Genomic DNA, 23,319 nt, shown 5'->3' on the forward strand with positions numbered 1-23,319 from the left:
AGACTGGAAATGTGCGTTGCCGAGACAAAAAGTCTGTCCCTCCCTGTCTGGCTCTTTGCCTTTGGGCTACTATCGCACTAGTCAAATTGAACTAGGTTATCGTAGTTGCCTTTTCGACTTTAGGCGTCCGTCATCCAGCTTGTCATGCTGAGGCTCAGAAGCATCCCACATAGTGCCGATAGTATCCCACCGGATGCTATCAAATGCCAAAAGCTTGGTTTCTTAGAGCGGAATCAGTCAACCCAATGATCATGCAGTTCTGTCCTAATCTGGCAATTCCAAGAGTTCTTCAATCCATGCTGTAGAGTTTTGAAAAAAGATGTCAATACGGAGAGAGTGCCTGCTGACGTCTCGGCGGACCCGACGAGGCGGCACCTTGATATATTAAACAATAATTGAGTTCTTGCAGTCAACAGCCGTGGGAAACGACACACTTTTATCTCGTGTATAGACTCGGAGAGTTTACCCAAAGCAGTAAATAGTACCATAGTAGAATCCCAAAGTAGCATGGCCTCCGGCACCTTTCTTATCGTACTTACTTACGTAGGGCCACCTGTCAGAGGCGCCTTGGTGCCGTGATGGTAATCCGGCTCAATGGGCATTCTTCTAGAAGATCCACAAGCCGGCGGGAAAGGCTTGTCCAAAGCTTGTTTTATAAGATTGGTCCCTAGACAAGCACTTTGTGATCTCAATTTGCTAAGAGTCGCCGGTGAGTGCGAAGGCTCCTCGGCAGACCCCCTACCCTAGGCCACCTGCGTGTTGGGGATATCCAACTTTCACAGATTGACAATTCTCCCAATATGGACAAATGACAGCAAAGTGGGTGGCCGAGGCCTGGGCACTCTGCCGGTCAAGCTTCGCGCTACTAAACATTTGCTTGCGGTGATGATACAGCCGCGAGTGTTCAAACGCGGGAGATATCTGGAGATACAAGGAACGGAGACATTTTGGATGGTCAATGCCTAAGCACTTTTGTAAATCCCTCACTTTCTGATTTCACTCTGCGCTTTCGGCCATTCGCGGCAGTGTCTCCTCGGCCTTGGGGATGGGCTCGATACTGACTATAGGACAACTATTTAAAGTCCGCTGCTGATCCCCCAGAAGTTCTTGCCAACTCTAGACTCATACCTCGTCAAGCATTCATTCTCTTACTTCTACTCTCGCTCTATACCTTCCCAGATTATTCACTCTTTCAAATCCTACAATGCGTCTCACAGGTGCTCTCGCTCTGCTGTTGGCCGTTGCCACAGCCTCCCCTGTTGCAGTCGCCGACATTGGATCCAAGGACGTCAAGGAGATCAACGGTCAGTATATCTGATATGACATGTTACTGCAGTCTTCGCGGTAAAACATCAAAGAGAGTCCCTGCTAACGTAATGTAATAATAGGTCTCCCTGTTGTTAGCGTCGAAGCTCTACAGTCCATCGAGGCTCGCGATGCCCTCATCACCAAAGGTAAAGTAGGAATCATCATGATTAAGATTGCTGTAAGCTGACTACGCCAGACGTTATTGCTGCAGGCAAGGCCGATGTTCCCGTGGAGAACTCTCTCCAAGCTAGAGGTGCGTACCCTAAGCTCATTACCCAGGAGTTCATTATTGACACAATTCTCAGTCTGGCCTGCCTCTCACCAGAGCGACCACTTCAGGGCCGGAAACGGATGGGCCAACAGAGTCAAGACTCGCATCATCGTCAGCGGAGTTCACCTCGTAGTCACTGCTTGGTTCAACGACATCCACACCATGTTTGTGCAATTTGAGCCGGATTTCCCCAGTGGTACGTTCACACACTTAATGAAGTCTGACTCTAAAGAGCCGGAACTGACAAGTAGCGAAGCTCCCAACTTCTTGATGGCTGGTCTTGAGGATCTCGCTACCGGCTTTCTCCGACAGCCTTGGAGAATCGCCTGGGATAGCATCTACAGCCTCACTACTAGGGGCGGTGAGACCTTGCAGTTCGACAACCAGTTTGTCATGTGGTGGAAGTGAGCCCATCTTCAGGATATCAACACTTGACTGGGCCGAATAATCAATGCGTTTCAGTCGTCCTCCTCGTAGGAGGCACCGGTTGTGGTTCCATATGCACCATCGAGCCGGCGATGTAGATGCAGATAATGTTCGTCGTTTGGCCTGGGAAATGGAATGGTATGTGCCAGAATATGCTGCTTCTATACTTGTTTTCTTCTTCTCCCTGCTCAGCCACCCGTAAGAGGTGTTCGGCACTGGTCGTTCCAAGAGTCGGGTTCACCTCAGTTATGCTTCACGACAAACAGAACTTCCGGGTGTCCATTGCTAGCTTAAGTATTTCCTCATCAATCACAAAAGTTATGCAGCCATAGAGTAAGACACATCTCTAATCAAATTCTGCCGGTCACTACGAGATGAACTAGGAAAAACGGATCTGAGTCTAGGAAATTTCACAGTTCTGACCGTTAACGCAGCGATTCTCCCCTTGCCCACTGCTCATCAGTGTGCCCGCGAACTGTCTTTAGGTACTTATTGAAAGCAGCAGAAGTCTTGATTACTTGGCTGAGGTGTTCCCAGTCCAATCGTTCCTTGCGATGCTTCGCAAGTTGTCGCGCCGTCAGTAGCGCATTCCTGATTTGTCTGCCGTTCATCTCTTCTGATGCCAACTGGTCGAGTCTTCTTTCTAGTTCTGGCATGTTGGCATCTTCCTCCGCTGACTCCTCAATCATGTCGAAGAAGTTCTGCCAGATGGCTTTGCGTGACATCTTGGTCAGGTTGTCATAGTGAATCGCCACCTGGATACGAGATTTGAATGCCTCATCAAAGGATCCAACGCGATTAGACGTCAAGATGAGAATGCCTTCATAGTACTCGAGGATCCGTAGAAACACTAAGTACCTTAGAGTAAGTTACATATTCAAGTACAGCGTCGGAAGATTCGTACGTACCTGATACAAGACTATTTCGCTGTAAGTCTGCCATAGTTCTCTCCTCCAAGAAAACGTCTGCTTCATCTAGCAAGAGAACTATTCAAATGTTAGTTTCCATCAACGCTAAGCTACCTAGACAGTCTCATAGGAATGGTAACAAACCGCAATCCCAAGTTTTCCCCAAGTACATCACTGTCTCAAGGTACTTTTCCACATCACGTGCGTCGGTGCCAATGTCACCGCAGGTGACTCGATACAGCGGTTTTTCTGCGATTTCTGCAACACTGCAAAATTTCTCAGCTGATTGCTCTCAGCGTACACCCGATAGATGATCGTGCCTCACCTTTCCGCCGTCAATGTCTTTCCAGTCCCTGGGCTTCCATGGAGAAGGATTATCAGGCCGCCGCCTTTCCCAGTGATGATGTCGTCCATCTTCTTCGCCGATGTCTGAACGTCGACGAGTGCTCGAACCATTTCCTTGGTCTTGATATCCAAGACAAGACGATCAAATGCTTTGTAGTTCCAATCTACTGCATGCGTATTGTCGACGTATAGGACGACTGCAACAAGGAAGCGTCAGTATCATTTGCATGGGGTTATCTCTATTCTGTGGTCCTTACCCCATTTTTTTTCTTTGAGATTGAAGCCATGCACAGTGGCTGGCAGTAGCATTTCAACTCTGTGAGTTAGATCCTCTCGACGGCTGATCCTCACAGGCCACGGATCATTTCCGGTTGGCGGCGGCTCTAATGACGGGTGATGGAGGTCGTTGTGCATGATTTGATATGTCGCCGCGTCCACCATGAATCTTGCGGAGGCCTAGCGGTAGGTAGATTAGCCCCTTCCTAATTGATTAATTTTGGTGGTATTTTTGCCAACATATTGATGCTTTGAACCCTTGTCCCATCCTGTGTAGCAGATGTACACTTGATCTCTCATGCTCCAGAACCTTTTTCCCCTTTGAGCCAAGGTCTTGGCGTCCTCTTCTCTAGCAAATTCGATTGGGTGAATGACGAGGTCGCAAATCTTGGTCTTCTCCTCAGAGATAGCTCCAAGGCTCTCTGTTTCAGAAGCTCGCTGCAAGTTGTGGCCATTGTAGTACCACTTCCAGCCAAGGAGTATAATCTCATCTTTTCTGGCTAGGCTGCACGAGTTTAGTACAAATGCGACTTTCGGCTCGCCTTTCTTTTTGACAAGAAGCATTTGGTTCGGCTTGAATAACTTAAGGGCGTGGTAGGCGTTCACGTAACCCTGAAGAAACATCTCCTCGGCTTCCACATATTCAGCCTCGTAACGTTCCTCGAGGAATCTTTTCAGGGGCAAGATCACCTCATGGTATGTTCCAGTCTCTGCCAGAGCCGCTAGCTTCTTCCGGTGGTGGAACAGAAATAGATACGGAGCTTCCATTTCCGTAACAAACTCATCCTGTTCACTTGAACGGTAAAGTTGAAACTCCGCAACCTGCTTCAAAGCTTTCTGGAGTAAAGGCGACACGATTCTGAGCCTCTCCAGCCTGACTGAGGGCGTACCAGCATGATTCCGTACTCTGGATATCTGGGTTTCAGCTCTCTGGTCTTGAGCGCAGCGGTGTTCCTTGATGACAATGAAACAAAGCGATGGCCGCTTGCTCAACCACGTGTCAAGATTGAGGATCACCTTTTCGGCGTGGAGCCACCTTGTGTCGCCAGAAATGTTGCTCTTTCGACTGACTGGCTCATTTTCACACAGTATTCCGTCGTGCTGATGAAGCTTGGCTGTACAAAATATTCGATGAACAACTTGATAACCGAGAGGATGGCTGACGGCTACCTCCTCACCTTGCGACTCGCTATCAGAGTCACTTTCGGGCCTGTCGATATCGCGGCATTTCGCTTGACTCTCCAAAATCTGGATAATGTCAAGAAGATACGACACGAAGGTGGATATCTCCTTGCTTTGGTCCAGAACGTCAATGCCAAGTTGCTTTTGTGTCATTGATGCGAGAGTTTCGGCAAGGCTGGCATCGCGATTAGGACTATTCTTTTCCGCGAGGGTCTGAAGGTCAACCTCTTCTCCTTTTTCATATCCATGGCGAAGGCTGTCGGCTCTTGATCGCTCAATCTTTCCCAGGCTGGTCTCTTTCGAGCATGCATTCGGAGACAACTCCCTTCCAGCTTTGAGACTCTCCCGCCATTTGAGTTTATTCGATGTTTTGGGAGTTGGAGATGATCTAGAACGTGGTGGCACAGAAGATCTGGGGTGTGGGAACTGGTCTGTCTCATCGAGGGCTCTTTCTCGTAGATAGTCATAATCGCTCCGCGGTGGGCTCAAGCCGCCAACCTGTCCCCAGCTCATGTAGGCCCCATCGTGATGTGAGTCTCTAGAACTATGAAGTTGGAGGCCTATAGCTTTTGTAAGAAGCGTTGTGATAGAAAGAAATAATCGAAGTAGCTTACTTCCTGAGTTTAAGTGATTTCTAAGGCGTGATAACATTCGACGTTCCCTCTTGGCTTTACTAAAAGTGTCGTCTCGTGGAATGGCCGAGCTGATGACCAGACTTGCATCATCCTGAACAATTTCCCGCGATCCCTCACTTGCATCACTGTCTGAACCCAAGTCATTTGCCTCCGCTATGTTCGCATCTCTCTTTCCAGGGGCATCCTTCGGCTGGTGTTGGTCGGACTCTCCATCCATTGGAACATTTGAAATAGCTGACTGAGATAACATGGCGCTTGTGTAATGCCTGAAGCATGAAACTCATCAACAGAACATGAGAACCTAGAAAGCATCGGGGAAGCCTGACATATACGATGATGTAGCTCAATGCCAGCTGATGTTTCCGCAAGAAAGGTGAGGGCAGGGAATTGCCGCCGAAATCTGTACGTACAGCAGTAGGTCAGGCTGACAGGCAACCTTCCCCTCACAGCAACACACGTGACTCTATATGATGACTGCCTCGATTTATGCGAAGTAGATAAGGGGCGACAACAAATCATGATGCCTGTTGCGCTGACTCAATGAGATCTCGTCAAGATACACTTCTGGGTGCCAAGAAATGACAGGCGTTTTAATATCTACACCAAGAATTACGAAAACTTGCTGTTTACATACAGCCGACATCTACAGGCTCTTATTGCCTTGTGCGCAGTTCAAGTTGCAACACTGCCACCAATTTTCGGCCTCGCACCAACAGAACGTTAGGCGCGCTGGCTGCTTGCAAGGCGCACCGTCATTTTTGTTAGAAACATTGGCCAGCCTCCGCCAATCGGATTGGAGCCAGCCCAATACGCATGGTTCCAATAGTGTAATTAGGTAGATTTGCCAAGGGCATCTGCAAATGACCGCGTCCGTAAGCGCTATGCCCGATTGCTTATGTAGAGGGGTAGTGCGAACCTGACAGCGCCATTATCCTGCCGGTCCTCGAGCCAGCGTTAAGACCAATGTCGACTAAGATCTTTCCTCGGCGTTCGTTTACCTGTGGATAGGTGATGACCTTCATGCAAGGACTCTCACAGCCGCGGGGCCAAGAATCAGTCCTTCGTGACTCCTCCGCCATCAACTCAAACCTAGCGCCATATGAGGGTCTGACCTACCCAGTAGCCTCTCAGCTTCCCGGTATAGTTGAAGATAGTCACGATGGAAGTTTGATTTCTAAATGGTACATCAGCGATCCTTTGCAAAGGTTAAACCCCCTTCTAGGCCGATATTTTCCGTGGACTGTCTCCGAATCTTGCAACTGACCATAAGACTACCAGATGGTCCGATCCTGCAAAGAATGCATACGACAACGCAATTGCGACCCTGCAAAAAGACTTTACAGATGAGGAGTACCAGCAGTTACGGCTTCAAAGCCAGCATTCCATGAACGATGTGCAGTCTGCGGTTGAGTCAGCCCGACAGGAGTATCAGACGAAGTCAAAAGGATCCAAGACCCAGTCTGCTTTAACAACCTGTTCATCTAGGATCATGTTCTATGGAGGTTAGCTCTGAACATCGGGTCTTCGAATCCCATACACAGGAGCATGTACTAATGGGTGTCATGCTGCCGTAGCAATATTTGATACCTTCTCTCAACATCATCCTGAGTACGTGTCCTTAGGCTGGGGTGCCTTAAAGTTTTTGTTCGTTGTGAGCATTGTAGCATCCCTTCAGTCTTGTGGGGTTTGCATTGACCGAATTATATAGGCTGTCCTCAACCATGAAGAGCTTCTTGTTGAAATATCCAAAGCAGTCTCTCGGATCGCACTCGTACTGCCTAGGACCGAGCTACACTCTGTGCTTTACCCCACGCCACGGATGCAGGAAGCTGTATCACAGCTATACGCAAAGATAATAGAGTTCGCCTTGATGGCAATCAAGTGGTACAAGAAAGGCAAATTATCTCACTCCTTCACAGCCATCATCAAGCCATTCAGTCTGGGGTTTAAACCCATCGTCGAGGAGATCGCCGAGCGGTCCAAGCACGTCGATGAGCTGGCCAGCGCAGCGGTCAAAGCCGAGATCAGAGATCTGCATGTAAACATTCACAGGCAAAACAAGACTATACTGCAATTGACAGAAATGGTTTCCTGTAAGCTGGGGGCTTAATTTGGTTAGCTCGTTGGATTCGAGGCTAACATCATCAAAGTCATGCAACAGCAACAGTCTCTACAGACACAGTCACTACTGGCGTTGAAGGAAGAGCACAAACAAATGTTCAGAGTCAGCCAACTTGAGGACATCAGAACAGTCGCACTACTGGAAGATACAGCCGTTGCGGATGATAGCCTGGCATGGTGCCGGTCAATGCGAAATCGACGGAGGCAGAAAGCACCCACACAACTCCCTCTACCAGAATTGTACAAACTCAAGACCTGGGCAAGCGATCCCTCCTCTTCCCTCTTACTTGCAGAAGGACAAGGAGTAAAGACGAGCTCGCTCGATTTTGCAGCCGATTTCCTCGACATTGTGCTTGAGCACGGGTACCCCGTCATCTGGGCCTTGTCTTCAATCATCACTGAGGTCGATGATGATAGTCTAGCACCGTCGATCTCCGGAATAGTTCGGTCACTCATATCACAAGCTCTAGCACTGAACGATGCCGTGGTAAGCGAAGATACTAATCCGCTCACGCCCAAACACTTCAAGTCGGCTGTCAGCATTACCCAGTGGTTCGATATACTCGAGCGTTGTGTATCAACTTTCCAGCAACTTTTCATTGTTTTAGACATGAGTGCAATCGAAGCTGCTTTGGAGCAAAGAGAAGCCGACAAACAGTATTTTAGGGTCAGTGACTTCATGGATCGGATCGTAAGCATGTCACAATCGAAAGGAAGAACTGTCAAAGTCATCGTTGTATCATGGAGGTTTAGTGCAAATACCTCCATAGATGCCGAATCCATTTTCGACGATAGGCATCTGTTCACTGACAGAGGACGGAAGATTGAGCGACTGATGAAGCAGCCCAGGTTCAGGGCTGCGTTCAAAAGAAAACATCAGAATTTCAACGACAGGTTCAGATCGTCGATTACTCTGGGAGATGGTTGATCGAGACTCTAGTTTGTCACGAGCCTGGTCTACAAATGCACTCTCCAGCAAATCGAATGAAAGCAACATCAAGGAGAACACGGCGAAGGGATTCAAGCATAGTCAGACGGCATGAACAGCGTAGAGCCGACTCAAGATTGTATACACGGAGAAAAGACTCCCATTCCTCAACACCAACCTAGGTCATACTTCTACATATACGAACAATTAATACATCCCGAGCCATGCAATTGCAGCCGCCCGTTGACGCCGCGTCTTCTCTTCATTGTGGGAGTAAAATAACATCATCTTAAGCCTCGTCGTAATCTTTCTTCCATAGAAGTCGTCGCTTGGAGAAAAAGCAAAGCGCGCAAAAGGAGGGGGGTGGGAAGGGCAGCGCTTTCAGCTTTACTTCCCACCAACAGTCGTGGAACTGATCAAGTACCCCTCCCTCCAATCATGACAAAATCAAGTCTATTATACCTCCTCTGCAGCAACGGACTCGTAGCCGCCTGCTCTCCTACGGCCCCTGCTCATGTTCATAAGGGTCGGGCTCTCGTACATGGCGGTGTAGTTGACAGGCTCGCCACCCAGCATAGCAGAACCGTTCTCGCGCTGGCCAAACGTAGGCGCGGGATCGCACCAGAAGTCGCGGCAGTTGGCCATGCAGCCGTTGGAGTAGGGGTTCTTCTTCCTGCGCTTGTTCTGGGTTGCGGCGCCGCGACCGCGGATGGTCTCGATGAAGGGGTCGACACCGAGGAGACGAGACCATTGCTGAAGACGGCCGCCCTTGTGCTTGTGGCCGTGAGCGTGCGCGCCAGTGGATTCCGGAGGAGTCAACGACGGGTGGTTGGGGTCGAGAGGGGTGCCTGTTGAGGTGAAGGCGGTCGTGAGAGAGCCGTCTTGGATGCCGAACATGTTTTCGTAGGTGGTCATTGCGCGAGAGACTTGGACAAATTGCACGAACAGCAGCATGCCAACCCAGGTGAGCTGGAGAGTTGTCCACACAGTAAGAATTGCCGTGTAGCCATCGGCGTTGACAACCTTGCAGAGGCTGGGGCTAAGGAAGTTGCAGGTTTCTGAGACCTTGTCCGAAATGTCTGTGAAGTCTGTGCCATTGGTGTTAGCGTGGAAGTAGAGCTCAGAGAATCGATGCTTACAGTAGTATACGAGGAAGTCGTAGGAAACGATGCCCAACGTCAAGCTGATCAGGTACATAAAGAAGTGGCGGTGGTTGTTAATTCCAACGCAGTTGTAAACCCAAGGACAGTGACTAGTCTGGTCAGTGAGGTTTGACATTAGAGGTAAAAGGTCTACTCACTGGTCGTGTTTCGCGACACACTTCTGGCACCGCTTGCAGTGCTTACTGCGGAGAGGCGTCCGGATCATGCACGTAACACAAAAGTTGGTCTCATCAAACTTCCACTCCTTGAGCAGCTCATCAATGACGGCCTTTTGCTCGGCAATGCCGTTCATCTTGGGGACAAATCCGGGGTCGTATCTCATCGCAGCGCTGTAGAAATAGGCACAGAGACCGAGGAAAACGCCAAAGATCAAGTTGAGCCACCAGTGAGAGGAAGTGCCAGCTGTGTGATATTAGCAAACGATTCAGCGTCGTATAGTGTAGCAAAGCTTACCAGCAGACCCGGTAGTCGCGGGAAGAATAGTAGTCAACCACCTCAGACCGACCAAAAACAAAGACGCAGAGAAGATACCAGCCAACCAGGGCTACTCTTGTCAGTCCAGATCGTTAATAATGCCAATTGAGGGACTTACAGTCTTGTGGAAGTGTCTCATGTCGGGAGGCGCAAACTCGATGACCTGTTGAGCACACCACTGAAGCGCATAACCAACGACTAGAGAGAAGAAGACACCAGCAAAAACGTTCAAGCTTCCCAGTATCGTGATCATAGACCAGACCAGAAGGAAGGGCCACAAGAACAAGAACTTGGTTACGAAACCCCTCTTATCCTGGCGTAGGAAGCGTGAACCAGGGAAGCTAGGCTCGATCGGCTGTCCATCTTCATCATATCCGCACTCCTTAAGAGCCCGATGCCATGCGCCGGTCGTGTTAAGCTCCTTAGCCGTGACAGCGGGCGTCTTGCCGGTCTGCGTCTTTGCGAATCGATCCGCTCCGTACTCGAGGAGCCTCTGTATACAGGCCGGGGAGCCCTTGACTAACGCCCAGTGAAGCGCAGTGAAGCCCTGCTCGTCCGTGGTGTGGATGCTAGCGCCCCAGCGGAGGAAGAGGTCCACGCATTGAGGGAAGCCCTTGTAGGCGGACCACATGAGCGCCGTGTGACCGTAACTATCGAGCACGTCTACGGGGATGCCTTGGTGGAGCAGGAGGACGAGGAGGAGGGTGTTGCCGTTGAAGGTCGAGATGTGGAGGGTGTTGTAGCCCTGGGCGTCGGTGATGAGGGGGTCGGCTCCGTGTTGGAGGAGGAGGTTGACAGTGTAGTAGTGACATCTCTGGGCGGCCCATTGGAGAGGTGTTGCGATGGACTCGCCTCCCTTCTTGTTGATCTCTGCGCCGTTGTCGATGAGGAACTTGCACATGGCATACTGGTTGTTTATAGCTGCCCACTGGGATGTATTAGCACAATGAGATCAGACCTGGCCGTGACAAAGGTTGGGAGGCCTTCAAAGAGGTAGCATGCAACGTACATGCAAGGGTGTGATGCCTTCATCATCGGTGAAGGTCGCATCGTACTCGCCCGACTCGAAGAGCTTCTCCATGGCCGGAACGTCGCCTACACGCGCAACCTGCATGATGTCGTTCTCTGCGCTGGGCGCATCGCCGCCGATGCTTCCCATCTCCAGCTCATTATTCAGTGTAGGCGCCGCGGCGCTCGTCTTGTTTGCAGGTTGATTCGGGGCCACGGACGCGGCGGCAGCGGCGGCGGCCGGCGTGGTAGATTTGTCCATCGAAGTCGGCGGGTCGGCGGTCGCGAGGGCCAAGCCTTTCTTTCGATGTCTCGGATTGAGAAGGAGTACGATCGGTTATCGATTCGGAGGAGCTGTGGAGGGTGGGAAAGGAAAGAGTATTATTTTGTTCGGGGAGTTTAAACTTCGGCTCGAACCTAGCGTCGCATTGCTTGAGGTAAGGGGATGGATGGATGGATGTGGTCCAGGCGAAAGAATTGAGACGGGGGGCTCGCACGCGTGCAACGGTGGACAGGGGTGTCACCAACAAACGAGAGATTGATGATAAACACAGCAGAGTGGAAACAAGAAAGAGAAAAATGTGCCACAGTTGGAAGGAGGACGCAAAAGACGCCTGGAAGCCAAGAGTGACGAGATTGCGTGTCGTCAGCTTTGGCAGAGCTCGGCAGCGTTGGCAAAGCGTTGACGACTGGGGAATTCGAGGTGAGCACCGAGTGCAGTGAGTGGAAGGGGATCGCCGGGAGACCCTCCCCCTAAATCGGACTAGCAAGGCTGAGCTGACAAAGGCGGGTCGACCACTGATGCAGTCGTCTGCCGTGATAGCCGTGATTGGCTGGGGAAGACTCAGCGCCCCAAAGCTTGGCATAAAGTGCCAGTAACACCCATGCTTAGCCTCACCTTAGAGGTTAGGGCGGATTCCTCGGCCTCCCTCAGCCTCGTCCGAAAAAGCGGGTAAACTGTGGCTGAAGTTCCGAGGTGCACGTACCACCTGCCACTCCTGCCACTCTCCTGTCTCTTGCGCTCGTTGGGGAAGGAAAGAGCTCCACTGACGGCATTTGGCGATTTCTTCTGGAAATCTGTCAACGACCACCCGACACGACTCACACCATCCAACCCCTCCACCCCTAGTCAGCCGTTTCGCGCAGGGTCTCCGGGGACACTCTCTCAACACACTTGACAATTCTCACCATCGCCAGCAACAGCGAAACCGCAACCATGGCCGACAAGATGGGCTCCTTCACAGAGTTCCTCGAATTCATCATGACCCCCTCGACGCCCGTCATCCTCATCGGCGCCGCCATCGTCCTCCTCTTCCCCATCCTCCTCCACTACATCCTCATCAAGTCAACACCCTACACAACCCTCCCCTCCGTCCTCCTCCTCGGCCCCGCTGGCGCAGGCAAGACCGCCCTCCTCACCCTCTTCGAACGAGGCGACGCCCCCGCGACAACCCACACGAGCCAGCGCCCCCAAACCGTCGAGCTCACGGCCTCGCGCGACAGCAAGACGGCCCAGAGCTTCCGCAATCACGACGACACCAGCGGCACCCACACCAAGTTCCTCCTCGTCGACACCCCCGGCCACGGCAAGCTCCGCAACTACGCCCTCGGCAAGCTCGCCAGCGGCGCCGGCGGCAGCAACAGCAAGAATTCCAAGCTTAAAGCAATCGTCTTCATGGTCGACGCCGCCGCCATTGGCGAGAACGAGGCCCTCGCGCCAACGGCGAGCTACCTCTACGAAGTCCTCCTCGGTCTCCAGAAGCGCGCCGCCTCGAGCAAGTCGTCCAAGCCACCCCCGCCTATCCCCGTTCTCGTCGCCGCCAACAAGACGGATCTGTTTACGGCGCTGCCTGGCGCGCTGGTCAAGTCGAACCTCGAGGCTGAGATTACGCGGATACGGTCGTCGCGCAGCAAGGGTTTGTTGGATTCCGGTGTCGGCATTGATGACGTCGGTTCGGAGGAGCACGATGACTGGTTGGGCGCGTACGGCACCGAGAAGTTCACCTTTGACCAGCTGCGCGAGTTTGACGTGGATGTGGATGTCATCGCGGGTAATGTTACTGGTAGCGCAACAGGCCCCGATAAGTGGTGGTCTTGGATTGCCCAGCGGATATAATGAGTGATGCAGCAGTAAATGGCATATAATACTACAAAACACATAATTATTACGTTGATGACAAAAGATATCTCTGTGAACTGAAGATTGCGCAAAAAACTTTGTGGTTGTGATTCTATCCTTATAGAATCAGACTGGCTGCCCTGTTCTCTATGTAGATGTTGAGTCTACTCCCATCCCAAGATTTCCAGGCAAAATGCTGCCAACCGGGGTCAGTTGATGCGACCCAAGATTCGCCCCTGCCACCTTTGCTATGCCCGCTTTCAAAACGCCGATACCCAGGTAAAAAAGCAACATCATCTGCATCCTCATGCGTAACCTTGATACTCTATATAGGCCAAGTCGTGATTTTTTTGATTATCGTAGGAAAAAAGGGGAGAAAGCGTTTAGGCCTTCTTGTTGACGACCCAGGTGAGCAGATCGACCTTTGTGACGACAGCCACGGGCTTGGACAGGTTCTTAGCGCCCTCGGCCTTCTCAGTAACAACAGCAGCGCTGTTCCACTCGAGGAACTTGCTGAGGGTGGAGAGAGGGGTGTCGAGAGTAATCTCGACAAAGTTGCGCTTCTTCTTGCTCTTCTCGCCCGTCTCACCAGCCTGTCTGGGATCCGTGACGACCTCATCGAAGCGGCCAAAGTCGAACATGACGTCGCTGACGGGGCTGGAGCCCGTGGCGCGGCCCGAAGAGATGTAGCTGAGCAGGTTACCGAGCGTGACGAGACCGACAAGCTTGTGGCCGCTGGCGGACAGCACGGGGAGCTGGTCGAAGCCCTTGTCGCGCATGATCTCGGACGCCTCGGAGCAGGGGCTGGTCGCGGGGACGGACATGACGGGCTTGAGCCGGAGAGCGCGGACGGTGGCGCCCTCGTAGGGGTCGACGGAGCCCTTTGCGCTGGTGGCGTTGCCGTTGGAGGTGGCCTGGGTCTCGAGGCCGTTGACCTCGGGGAGGAGGTCGTTCGCGGCGAGCCAGTCATCGTCAGCGAACTTGGAGAGGTAGGAGCGGATGCTATCGGGGAGAACGACGACGACGGTCTGGCCCTTTCCGAGGCCGAGGTCCTTGACGGCGCGGACCATGGCGGCCATGGCGGAGCCGGAGCTGCCACCGACGAGAAGACCCTCCTCGGCGATAAGGCGTCTGGCGAGCTGGAAGGACTCGCGGTCCTCGGTCTTGTACCACTTGTCGACGAGATCGCGGGAGAGAACATCGGGGATGAAGTCGTAGCCGATACCCTCGACCTTGTAGCCCTCGTTCTCGTGCTCCTTGTTCAGGGACTCGGGGAGGGCGAGAATACTGCCGTGGGGATCGGCAGCGATGATCTTGACGTCCTTGTTGTGCTTCTTCAGACCGCGGGCAATGCCAGAAATGGTACCTCCCGTGCCGGCGCCGGCGACGAGGGCGTCGATCTTGCCGCCCGTCTGGGCCCAGATCTCCTCGGCGGTGCCGAACTCGTGGGCGAGCGGGTTGTCGAGGTTGCCGTACTGGTCGAGGATGTGGGCGTTGGGGATCTCCTTCTCGAGGCGGCGGGCGACGCCAATGTGCGACTCGGGGCTGTCCCAGGCGGCTTGGGTCGGGGTACGGATGATGGTGGCGCCAAGGGCGCGGAGGACGGAGACCTTTTCGGCGGACATCTTCTCGGGGAGGGTGATGATTGTCTTGTAGCCCTTGATGGCGCCAACGAGGGCCAGACCGATACCACTTTTCAACGTTAGTCGTGAAATTTGGTGATTTTAAGCTTCGTTGGGACATACGTGTTTCCACTGGTGGGCTCGATGAGAGTGTCACCGGGCTTGATGCGGCCAGTTCGCTCGGCCTCCTCAATCATGCGCAGGGCGATTCTGTCCTTGACACTGCCGCCAGCATTGAAGAGCTCGACTTTGGCGTAGACCTCACACTCGATACCCAAGCTCTGAGGGATCTTGTTGAGGCGGACCAGAGGCGTGTTGCCGATGAGCTCGGTGGCCGACTTTGCGGTGACGGCCGCGCGAGTGGCGTTGATGGCGTCTCCCATGATTGCGATTGGGATGGGTATAATGTGGTTGGCTTATAGGAGGGAGGCTGATAGAGAGAAAGAGGAGAAGGGAGAAAGGAGAAGAAGTAGGAAAGGAGAAAGTGTAAGAATGAAAATCAGTCCACGGGCTATAGATATGCAAGTGGTAGGAAAAGAGAAACGCAATCGTCGTGGTGGGATGGTGCGAGAATTGAGACGGAGCGAGGGAGAGCACAGGAATCGGGAGTGAAAAATGACCCCGCCAACGCCGAAGATATCCGCCCACCTACCAAAAATGGTCACTTTCCCACCCCTCTGCTACGTCGAGGTACCTTACCGAGCTTACCTAAGGCCCCTGACCATACAGGTACCCAAGACGCTGTTCAGTACCACTGTACCAGTGCAGGTACACCAAGGAGTGACCTGACAGCTTCGGGACAGTGCAACGCAGCGACACAAGGTCCGGGCCTTGCAGCGGCTTTGCGGCGAACGGCGGCGGTAAAGAACACCCCACACGATACATCCAGCGGCACACTTGTCTCTCTTCCTTACGTAAGACAAGCCCAAAAAAGCCCGACCGGTGAAGTTTCTGCCTTTCTTTTTTTTTCTTTGGTGTCGTTCTAGAAATTTTCTGATGCTGCAGGTCGGGCCATTTCCAGTTGTCATTATGTCATCCCGAGCCGACTTTGAATCCCCGTCACTCGGCGTTCCCCGAGTCTTTCTGCTTCATCCGAGGCACGTGGGCTTTACCAGTGTACGCTGTACAGTTTCTGACTCGAGGGACTGCATAAGTGCAGTTCTGGACCTTTTTTGGAACGTGGTCGCCGCATACTCATTGTCAAGGACAATTGCCAACGACAATTGCCAACGAAGTTTTATATGGTTTCGTACATGTGTCTATGTCTCGGCCGGGACACAACTCGGCCGAACGAGATGAATAAGTCCTTCTCCGCGAGCCTTGACGTCTCTTCTCACTCACCCCACTCGCGTCTGTCTCAATTCCACGCAACCATGAACACTGTCAGCATCAAGGGATCACGGTTAGCATACATGTATACGAATGGTAATTTACTTTTCTTGAATTACATGACTAGAGATGCAGCACAGCAGAAGACTTGAGTGAACTCGTCCGCAATTCGGCCGAAGGACCAGCCACTGATTTCCTTCTCGGCAAGCCACCGCCACCAACCAGCATTACCTAAGCGTATTAAGCAGTGTTCATCCGCCCGTGATGGCCCGGGATAGAGCATATGAACCCCATGTAAGTCAATAAGACCAGTTGGCTTTAGAATGATTGAAACGTGACCAAAGTATATAAGGCCGCTACATTCGCATTGTCTGTGTATGATGGTCCTCGGTTGCCTCAGTCATGACGGACCTCGCTGCATCAAAGAAACTCATCGTCATCCTTGGTGGCTCCTATGGCGGTCCATCTACAGCTCACTACCTTTTCAAACATGCCGTTCCAGCTTTACCAAACGCAACAGACTTCAAGGTCGTCCTCGTCAGCCCGTCCGCAGAAGTCATGTGCCGGCCTGCATGCCCACGCGCACTAATATCTGACGATATGTTTCCTCAAGACAAGCTCTTCGTCGACATACCCACCGTCTTCAAGCAATACGATAGTGAAAGCTTCCTTTTCATTCAAGGAACCGCAACAAGTCTAAGCCATGGCGAGAGAGCGGTATCTGTCACCCCGAAAGGCAAGAGCGATCCGGTCACTCTTTCCTACCACGTCCTAGTGATTGCTACTGGTGCATCTACTCCCTCACCTCTCCTCGGTCTCAACAGCGACTATGAGAGTTTACGAAACAGCTGGGCCGATTTCCGCAAGACTTTGCCGAAGGCGAGAAGCATAATGGTCGTAGGTGGAGGGCCAGCGGGTGTCGAGACCGCCGGCGAGCTGGGCGAGCATTTGAACGGCCGGAAGTCGCAACGTCCAAAGGTTCCCATTACCCTTGTCTCATCTACGCCTGAAATCCTTCCCGCGCTTCGTCCTGCTATTGCTCGTAAAGCAGAAGGCTATCTCGCTCAGGTCGGAGTCACTGCGCTGAAAGGGGTTCGGGTAAGGGATGTAGTGCCGGCTGAAGCTGGAATCACAGGAGTGACGACAAATGCAACGGTCACTCTAGACAACGGGAAGACGATCGAGACTGATATCTACATCCCCGCAACTGGCACACGCCCGAACACGAGTTTTATCGACAACGCGCTGCTCCTCCCTGATGGACGAGTCAATACCAACCCCCAAACTCTTCGCGTTGATCCAGCTGGACCTCGCGTCTACGCCATCGGCGACGCGTCTTCATTCGCCAGGCCAGCTATTCACAACATCCTGAGTGCGGTTCCGGTCATGTGCGCCAACATCAAACGAGACCTACTGCTGGCTTCTGAAAGACCGGAGAGCGCCAGTGACAAGGATAGACTATTCGAGGAGGACGTTCGTGAGACTCAGTTGGTTCCGGTGGGAAAGAGCAAGGGGGTCGGTGCCGCCATGGGATATCAGCTTCCCAGCTTTATGGTGTGGATGATCAAGGGTAGGGATTATTGGTTGTGGACGACGGGAAATCTTTGGAGCGGAAAGCAGTGGGCTAAGGAATCTTGACTGCTACATCATGATCGGATCCATGATGTTTCTTCTTTTCTTCCTTCCATGAACGAGTACCTGGTTGGTTTGTATGCTAGCTCTGATATTGGTCGAATGATGAACTGGCGATCTCCAAGATTTCCCTAGCCTCTTCGTGTCGTCCATGTGTCACACGCATCCAGATCTCACAATTTTTGTAAGATGTTCAACGGCAACTATGCCCTCGCCATGACCACAAGGTTTGAGTGACATGCTGAGCAGACTAAAACTGAAACATCTTCCAAGACATCACGAGTGCGGAAGCGAGCATACATGGCTTGTATCCTAAGTAGTGTGGCATCACTGCCAACGCTCTCATCAAAGTACTATCAAGTGGTCGAGGTGGTCTGAATCACCTGGGCAAACTTGGCCAGGGTTGCTAAAGGTATCAATCAAACATGTTTGTGAGTCGGCGGTCCATTTCCAAACGGCAGTAGGTCTTGGATGAGCGCACACACGTTCCTGCCGTGGTGTGGAATACCTTTAGCATGATTTTGTGTTCCATAACTCACTTCCTTGGCCATTATTCCGAAGATCTTAATGGGAAGGCTCAATCGATCCTTGCAGACGCTTAATTACTTCCTTTGTTGGAAATCAAAAGCTAGACATGGGACCGAAGTTTACGTGACTGATCTGCTGTGATAGATGAAGACAGCACCAGGAGCCTGAGGTGAAAAAGTAGAGGGCATCGTGAGGTCGTTGTGTGGATATGGAGGCGGGTGATTGAATCTCTACTTGCCCAATATAAAATACCACACTTCATCCCGCACAAGACAATCTTCTCTCTTTTTCCCCCACCTCAAACTTTAGTATCACAACCAGATCTCAACTTCACCCCATAAAACACCATCCGCACTATCTTTACACGCTCCAACCATCAAGATACAGATCAAGAACATCTCCCTCCTCTCTCTTGCCGCCATGGCTGTCAAAGTAATTTCTTGCAACGTGTTTTCTCCATAAAAGTTTCCAGATGCAACTGACACTTGAAATACCAGGGCGCGACTGTTGACAAGGACGTCAACGGCCCCATGGGTATCGAGGGCTTCGACCTCATGACTGACCATCGAGTGGGAAGTCCAGGCCCACCCCAGTGGCGAGAACCTCACCCTCACCGGCACCGTCGAGGAGGTCCTCAAGGAGCTCCGCACCGTCAACCCCGACTACGGCCAGGAGTTTGGAATCACTGCTCTGACTTCCACCGAGGCCATCGACGCTGCCATCGAGTCTGCCGTCACCCAGGCCGACGATACCTTCAAGGACACCCCTGTCAACTGCGCCGGCTACGACGATGCCGATCGCAAGCGCCACGCCCAGGGTGCCCACTACCTTCTCGACATCAAGGGCAAGCCCACTCTCGGCCCTGGCCCCGGAAGCTGTGACCGTGTCAGCTCCAGCTGGAACTCTGCCATCCACTGGTGCAACATGGTAAGTGGATGCTTCCTCCGACAACTTTATGACATCAAGAACGAGACTGACATTGTGGAAACAATACGGGACAGCAAGGCAAAGACCCCAACTCCTTCAAGGAGATCTCCGATGGCGCCTACTACGTCATTGAGAAGTGCTACCGCGGTGTTGGCACTCTTGTCAGCAGTCGTGCCTTACACAAGGACAATTGGACCGTTGTCGCTCGCTGGGATCGTTGCTAAGTAGTCTCAATGGTCGCCCATTCTCACATCTTATTCGGGAGGTTTACTGAAATTCGGGGTTCAACGCCTAGTGGTGGATATATGCATCGGTGCAGTGCCTTCACCCTGAGAATGAAATTTGGGGGTCGATTTTGGAAGAACAAGGAGAAACACCCAGTCGTTTTAGTCCCAAAGTAGTGGGGCAATCCAAAAGGCTTTCGGCTTACTGACTCATTCCATGATTTCGTGTTCAAGGTACCTGACTCTGTCATACATGGACAGGAGAAACAAAGGATAGGCCTATCTTATCCGCATCCTGGATGACCACAGCGATAAGGGTATCGCATCCAGGCCGGTCCCTTAAATCGATGACAAGGTTCTTGTTCAAAGAGATCGGCCCACTCTGGTCTGTACCGACCATAATGTAGTATTTCGACAATTCCCAAAGCCACCATTTGCGAGACCTCGGCCTGGGACGTCAGCATAAGTTTAAGAACTCTATCCCCCTTCGACGTCTGCGTCCCAGAAAGATGCTTCAGTAATCCCAACGCCATATATAGATCACGCTCCAAGTTCGGCTTCTCGCAGAAGGTAACCTCATCGAGAATGCAGAACACCCTTTTCCCCACAGGCAGCATTTTGATGAGTCTAGCAAATACTCGGCAAAGGGTGTCCATATCACGACGTTTCAGTTGTTCCCTTTCGCATCTTCGTACGATTGATTTGGTACTAAGGTTGAGTTCAATGTTTTCTTTCATTATTTGATCCAGAAGTTGGCACACAAGGCTGGCCATCATTGCTTGAGGGCGGTATCTCTCTGCAGAATGGCGGTCCAGCTTGGCGCAAAACCAGGTGAGGATGAAGGCATCGGTTTCAATTGCGAGATCGTTCGCCACTATCGCAGCAATAACGCTGAAAGTAGTGATTCCATCCCGGGAGTCTTTCGCAGCCTTTTCCAAATCGTTACCATTAAAGAGGATAGACCAGGTCGGGCAGGATGGCTCTAAGTTTCCACGGAATTCCTCGAGAGATGCGTGGCGGAGCAAGTTATTTGTCTTGTACCTTAGTTCATAAGACCCATTAACAAGTTCTTCGTAACTGCGAATACAATCGATGATGTCTCTCGGAACAAGTCTTTCGTCGTAGTTGAGATAATTGAAAATACAATCCGTTATGTTGACCCTCGCTTTTCGTCCCAGTACCGGAGGCAGCGCGTCATTGACATCTTTCATATCGAAAGTCGAAAACTGAGCAGGTACGCAAGGCTGCAGTTCGCTGTAGGCAGGTGTGGAGAGGTTTCAAGGGGGTCGTGGGCATTGTCGGTCATGCTGTAATTACATGTAAGCTTTCTTTGGTATTGGAGAAAACATGGCTTCTAGGCGACTCTTCAATAGGATGAAGTTTGTGGTGGTTGGTAGTATTCAGAAAAAGAAAACTGTTTGGTTTTTGAGTAGTGCTGGTCATTATCGCAATCTGTCGTTCTCGAAACCGTTTCCCTGAACCCCGAGACGACTGCTGATTTATAGAAGGGCCCAAGCTTGAGTCATACTCCATCAATCGGTTGAAGAAGTAGTGGTAATAGGGAGATGGATAGGCAGAGATAGAAATGCGAACAATGAAAACCGAACAGGATATGTGTATGACCCATGACTACGGGGGGAAGTAGAGAAAGGTCGGCAAGTCAAACACCCGTGTCAAAGAGCGTGTTTGATCCCGCGGCAAAAAGCATTGGAGTCTTTCAAATGTCTAGAGAATTACTGCTGGAAATTCCGATGCGTCTCGGGACAAAGAAATTAATCAAGCCAGCCACGCGCGGCTTCTTAAACGCGAGACGAAGATCAGTCAAAAGATATCAAAGACCATGCCCAACAGTCCTTCCGAGAAATGAAAGCCTCGGAGCCAAATGAGCCAATAATTCAAGGACAATCAATGACAAGAAAATCTATTATGAATCATGTGACATCTCACTATAGTGATAGACACTGTGGCTGCAAACCACGTTCCACGTCTTGGTACTACAGACAATCAGGTTGGAATAATGACACCGAGTAGCTCATTGCAATATTTTGAGGTCTGGCACTAGACACAAATGAATCAAAGGGATGTCCATCTCTGCAGATGTTGAGATTCTCGTCTCATCATATGGCCTTCATGATTGGCAGATCTGTATCCCCTGTTAGAGTCAGAATGCTTCGGTTTGGTGGTGCAAGTGGTAAAGAAATATCAATGAGTATCCCTTCAGTTACTGCTCCTACAACTAATAGAACTGCACTGCTATAATTTCAACTCCTTTTATGTCTCCTGAGGTGTGTTTCTCAAGTTACCTTACTTAGTACTTAGAAAAGTATTCAAGAATCACGTAACGCTTTCAGTCATCATTTTGCATATTTCTCACAATAGCGTCATGGCCACAACTGTCATTTGAAACGTGCAATAACGTATTTTGTGTCTCTAATATCTCAACCTCCGCCGGGCCACGAATCGCCTCAGGGTTCCAATCCGGCAGAGAAATCAGGATAGTCGTCACAGGGTGATGGGATCTCTACTTCCTGTGGGACTTTCATGATTTGATCTTCACTTCTGAATTTTTCCTCTATTCCGGAAGCCTCGTGCTTACAAGTCAGAGGTAGTTTGGAATATCGAGGTCCTGTGAGCAGCTCTGCAGAATTGGCTATTGCCACCAGTGCGTTGATAGCCTTGTTTGTGTCATCAGTGTAATCGCAATACTCGTAAGAGCATATTTCGTCGATGACACAAATTATCTGACTTCCTTCAGGAGTCTGTGATATCAGTTTGGCAAATATCTCGCTCAGCACCCCAAGTTCCCATTTACCGATGTCATCCCAGTTGAGCTCGCTATTGATGGACGATAGGTCGCATTCAATCTTCTCAGCCATCATCTGGTCTCGAAGTTTGCACACAAGGCTTGCCATCATCAATTTTGAGGAAAGATTGACTGGCTTATAAGGGTCTGTTCGATCCTCCATTTGGGTATCATCAGCGCAGAACCAGCCAATGACGAAAGTCGGGATACCATCCTCCTTGTTCCGTTTGCATGCGGATTCTTTCATTACAATGGCGGCTAATTTGCCAGTCGTTGAGATCACCTCTCCGTAGTGCTCCCCAGCCATAATCAGCAAGCAACGGGTTGCCTGTGGGTTCCTCCGGACGAATTTCTTGTAGAGATCGTTCTCGATTATCAAGTCCCAAGTTTTTTCTTGGTCAGCACTCAGCTTGGCCTCGCAGAACATCTTGCGATTTTCTTCCATCTCGGCGGTTGATTCTACTCTGAAGTCTAGCTCACTCTGTTCCGAAACTGCCTGTTTTGGACGCAAAGCGTCTATCACGCCTGTCATATCGAAAGGCCATACTCGAGGCGGTGCGGAGGGCCCTGATAAGGCTTCGGGTACCGCATCATCCACGCATGCAGTCAGGTAGCAGGACTCGATATATCCCATGTAATTCTTCGCGTAAGCTTCTTGTTCCATATTTTAAACTCATGCAAATGACTGAAAGTCATAAGTCACAAATCAAGCCGTACAAGGTGTTTCGTTGGTAGTGCTTCGTACTTCTTAGATAGTGAGAGTGAATGAGGAATAATTGGAAGACGGATCGTTGTCTCATCCCCCCAGAGTCCTTCTCCTCTTCTCATTTATAACAGAATCTCCGTGTAGAGAACACCACGGCCGTCTAATAAAGAAAGCTGAACAGAGTGTGAAGGTGAGCGAAGAGAGTGGAACGGACAAAGAAAACCGAACACAGAGTCATCGTGACAGGTTTAACCAGACAAAGCCGACAAACTAGATATCTGCATCAAAGAACCGTGTTCGATTTCGTTTTGATGACATCGGGGCAGTTCAGGAGTCCATGTTTGGTCTTTCCCAATTCTCGCCTGCAAATTCTGGAAAGCTGCT

General features: G+C 51.2%; 10 protein-coding genes across 10 annotated transcripts; 5 read left to right on the forward strand and 5 right to left on the reverse strand.

The window, feature by feature from the left end:
• Positions 1–1,204: 1,204 nt before the first annotated feature.
• CPAR01_03479 (uncharacterized protein) lies at positions 1,205–1,987 on the forward strand (the record flags this gene model as incomplete). Its single annotated transcript, XM_060487766.1, has 5 exons — positions 1,205–1,304; positions 1,389–1,454; positions 1,505–1,561; positions 1,614–1,775; positions 1,836–1,987. The coding sequence occupies 5 exons, from the start codon at positions 1,205–1,207 to the stop codon at positions 1,985–1,987; spliced, it is 537 nt and encodes a 178-aa protein (XP_060355094.1).
• Positions 1,988–2,430: 443 nt separating this feature from the next.
• Positions 2,431–4,869, reverse strand: CPAR01_03480 (uncharacterized protein; the record flags this gene model as incomplete). Its single annotated transcript, XM_060487767.1, has 6 exons — positions 2,431–2,855; positions 2,914–2,991; positions 3,058–3,179; positions 3,239–3,455; positions 3,516–3,714; positions 3,775–4,869. The coding sequence occupies 6 exons, from the start codon at positions 4,867–4,869 to the stop codon at positions 2,431–2,433; spliced, it is 2,136 nt and encodes a 711-aa protein (XP_060355095.1).
• Positions 4,870–6,510: 1,641 nt separating this feature from the next.
• Positions 6,511–8,400, forward strand: CPAR01_03481 (uncharacterized protein; the record flags this gene model as incomplete). The annotated part of the gene is made up of 5 exons (XM_060487768.1): positions 6,511–6,516; positions 6,574–6,853; positions 6,974–7,002; positions 7,060–7,444; positions 7,502–8,400. The coding sequence occupies 5 exons, from the start codon at positions 6,511–6,513 to the stop codon at positions 8,398–8,400; spliced, it is 1,599 nt and encodes a 532-aa protein (XP_060355096.1).
• Positions 8,401–8,856: 456 nt separating this feature from the next.
• Positions 8,857–11,307, reverse strand: CPAR01_03482 (uncharacterized protein; the record flags this gene model as incomplete). Its single annotated transcript, XM_060487769.1, has 5 exons — positions 8,857–9,652; positions 9,701–9,965; positions 10,017–10,107; positions 10,156–10,965; positions 11,047–11,307. The coding sequence occupies 5 exons, from the start codon at positions 11,305–11,307 to the stop codon at positions 8,857–8,859; spliced, it is 2,223 nt and encodes a 740-aa protein (XP_060355097.1).
• A 954-nt stretch (positions 11,308–12,261) lies between these two features.
• On the forward strand, positions 12,262–13,161 carry CPAR01_03483 (signal recognition particle receptor beta subunit; the record flags this gene model as incomplete). Its single annotated transcript, XM_060487770.1, has 1 exon — positions 12,262–13,161. One exon carries the CDS (start codon positions 12,262–12,264, stop codon positions 13,159–13,161), a length of 900 nt encoding a protein of 299 aa, XP_060355098.1.
• Positions 13,162–13,547: 386 nt separating this feature from the next.
• CPAR01_03484 (cystathionine beta-synthase) lies at positions 13,548–15,169 on the reverse strand (the record flags this gene model as incomplete). Its single annotated transcript, XM_060487771.1, has 2 exons — positions 13,548–14,856; positions 14,910–15,169. The coding sequence occupies 2 exons, from the start codon at positions 15,167–15,169 to the stop codon at positions 13,548–13,550; spliced, it is 1,569 nt and encodes a 522-aa protein (XP_060355099.1).
• A 1,348-nt stretch (positions 15,170–16,517) lies between these two features.
• CPAR01_03485 (uncharacterized protein) lies at positions 16,518–17,753 on the forward strand (the record flags this gene model as incomplete). Its single annotated transcript, XM_060487772.1, has 1 exon — positions 16,518–17,753. One exon carries the CDS (start codon positions 16,518–16,520, stop codon positions 17,751–17,753), a length of 1,236 nt encoding a protein of 411 aa, XP_060355100.1.
• Positions 17,754–18,695: 942 nt separating this feature from the next.
• CPAR01_03486 (uncharacterized protein) lies at positions 18,696–19,426 on the forward strand (the record flags this gene model as incomplete). Its single annotated transcript, XM_060487773.1, has 4 exons — positions 18,696–18,707; positions 18,773–18,809; positions 18,853–19,202; positions 19,277–19,426. The coding sequence occupies 4 exons, from the start codon at positions 18,696–18,698 to the stop codon at positions 19,424–19,426; spliced, it is 549 nt and encodes a 182-aa protein (XP_060355101.1).
• A 284-nt stretch (positions 19,427–19,710) lies between these two features.
• Positions 19,711–20,637, reverse strand: CPAR01_03487 (uncharacterized protein; the record flags this gene model as incomplete). Its single annotated transcript, XM_060487774.1, has 1 exon — positions 19,711–20,637. One exon carries the CDS (start codon positions 20,635–20,637, stop codon positions 19,711–19,713), a length of 927 nt encoding a protein of 308 aa, XP_060355102.1.
• Positions 20,638–21,891: 1,254 nt separating this feature from the next.
• Positions 21,892–22,893, reverse strand: CPAR01_03488 (uncharacterized protein; the record flags this gene model as incomplete). Its single annotated transcript, XM_060487775.1, has 1 exon — positions 21,892–22,893. One exon carries the CDS (start codon positions 22,891–22,893, stop codon positions 21,892–21,894), a length of 1,002 nt encoding a protein of 333 aa, XP_060355103.1.
• Positions 22,894–23,319: the final 426 nt, after the last annotated feature.

The sequence above is a fragment of the Colletotrichum paranaense genome (genome assembly GCF_030867605.1).
Source record: "Colletotrichum paranaense strain IMI 384185 chromosome Unknown Scaffold_2.1, whole genome shotgun sequence".
NCBI classification, from domain to species: Eukaryota; Fungi; Ascomycota; class Sordariomycetes; order Glomerellales; family Glomerellaceae; genus Colletotrichum; species Colletotrichum paranaense.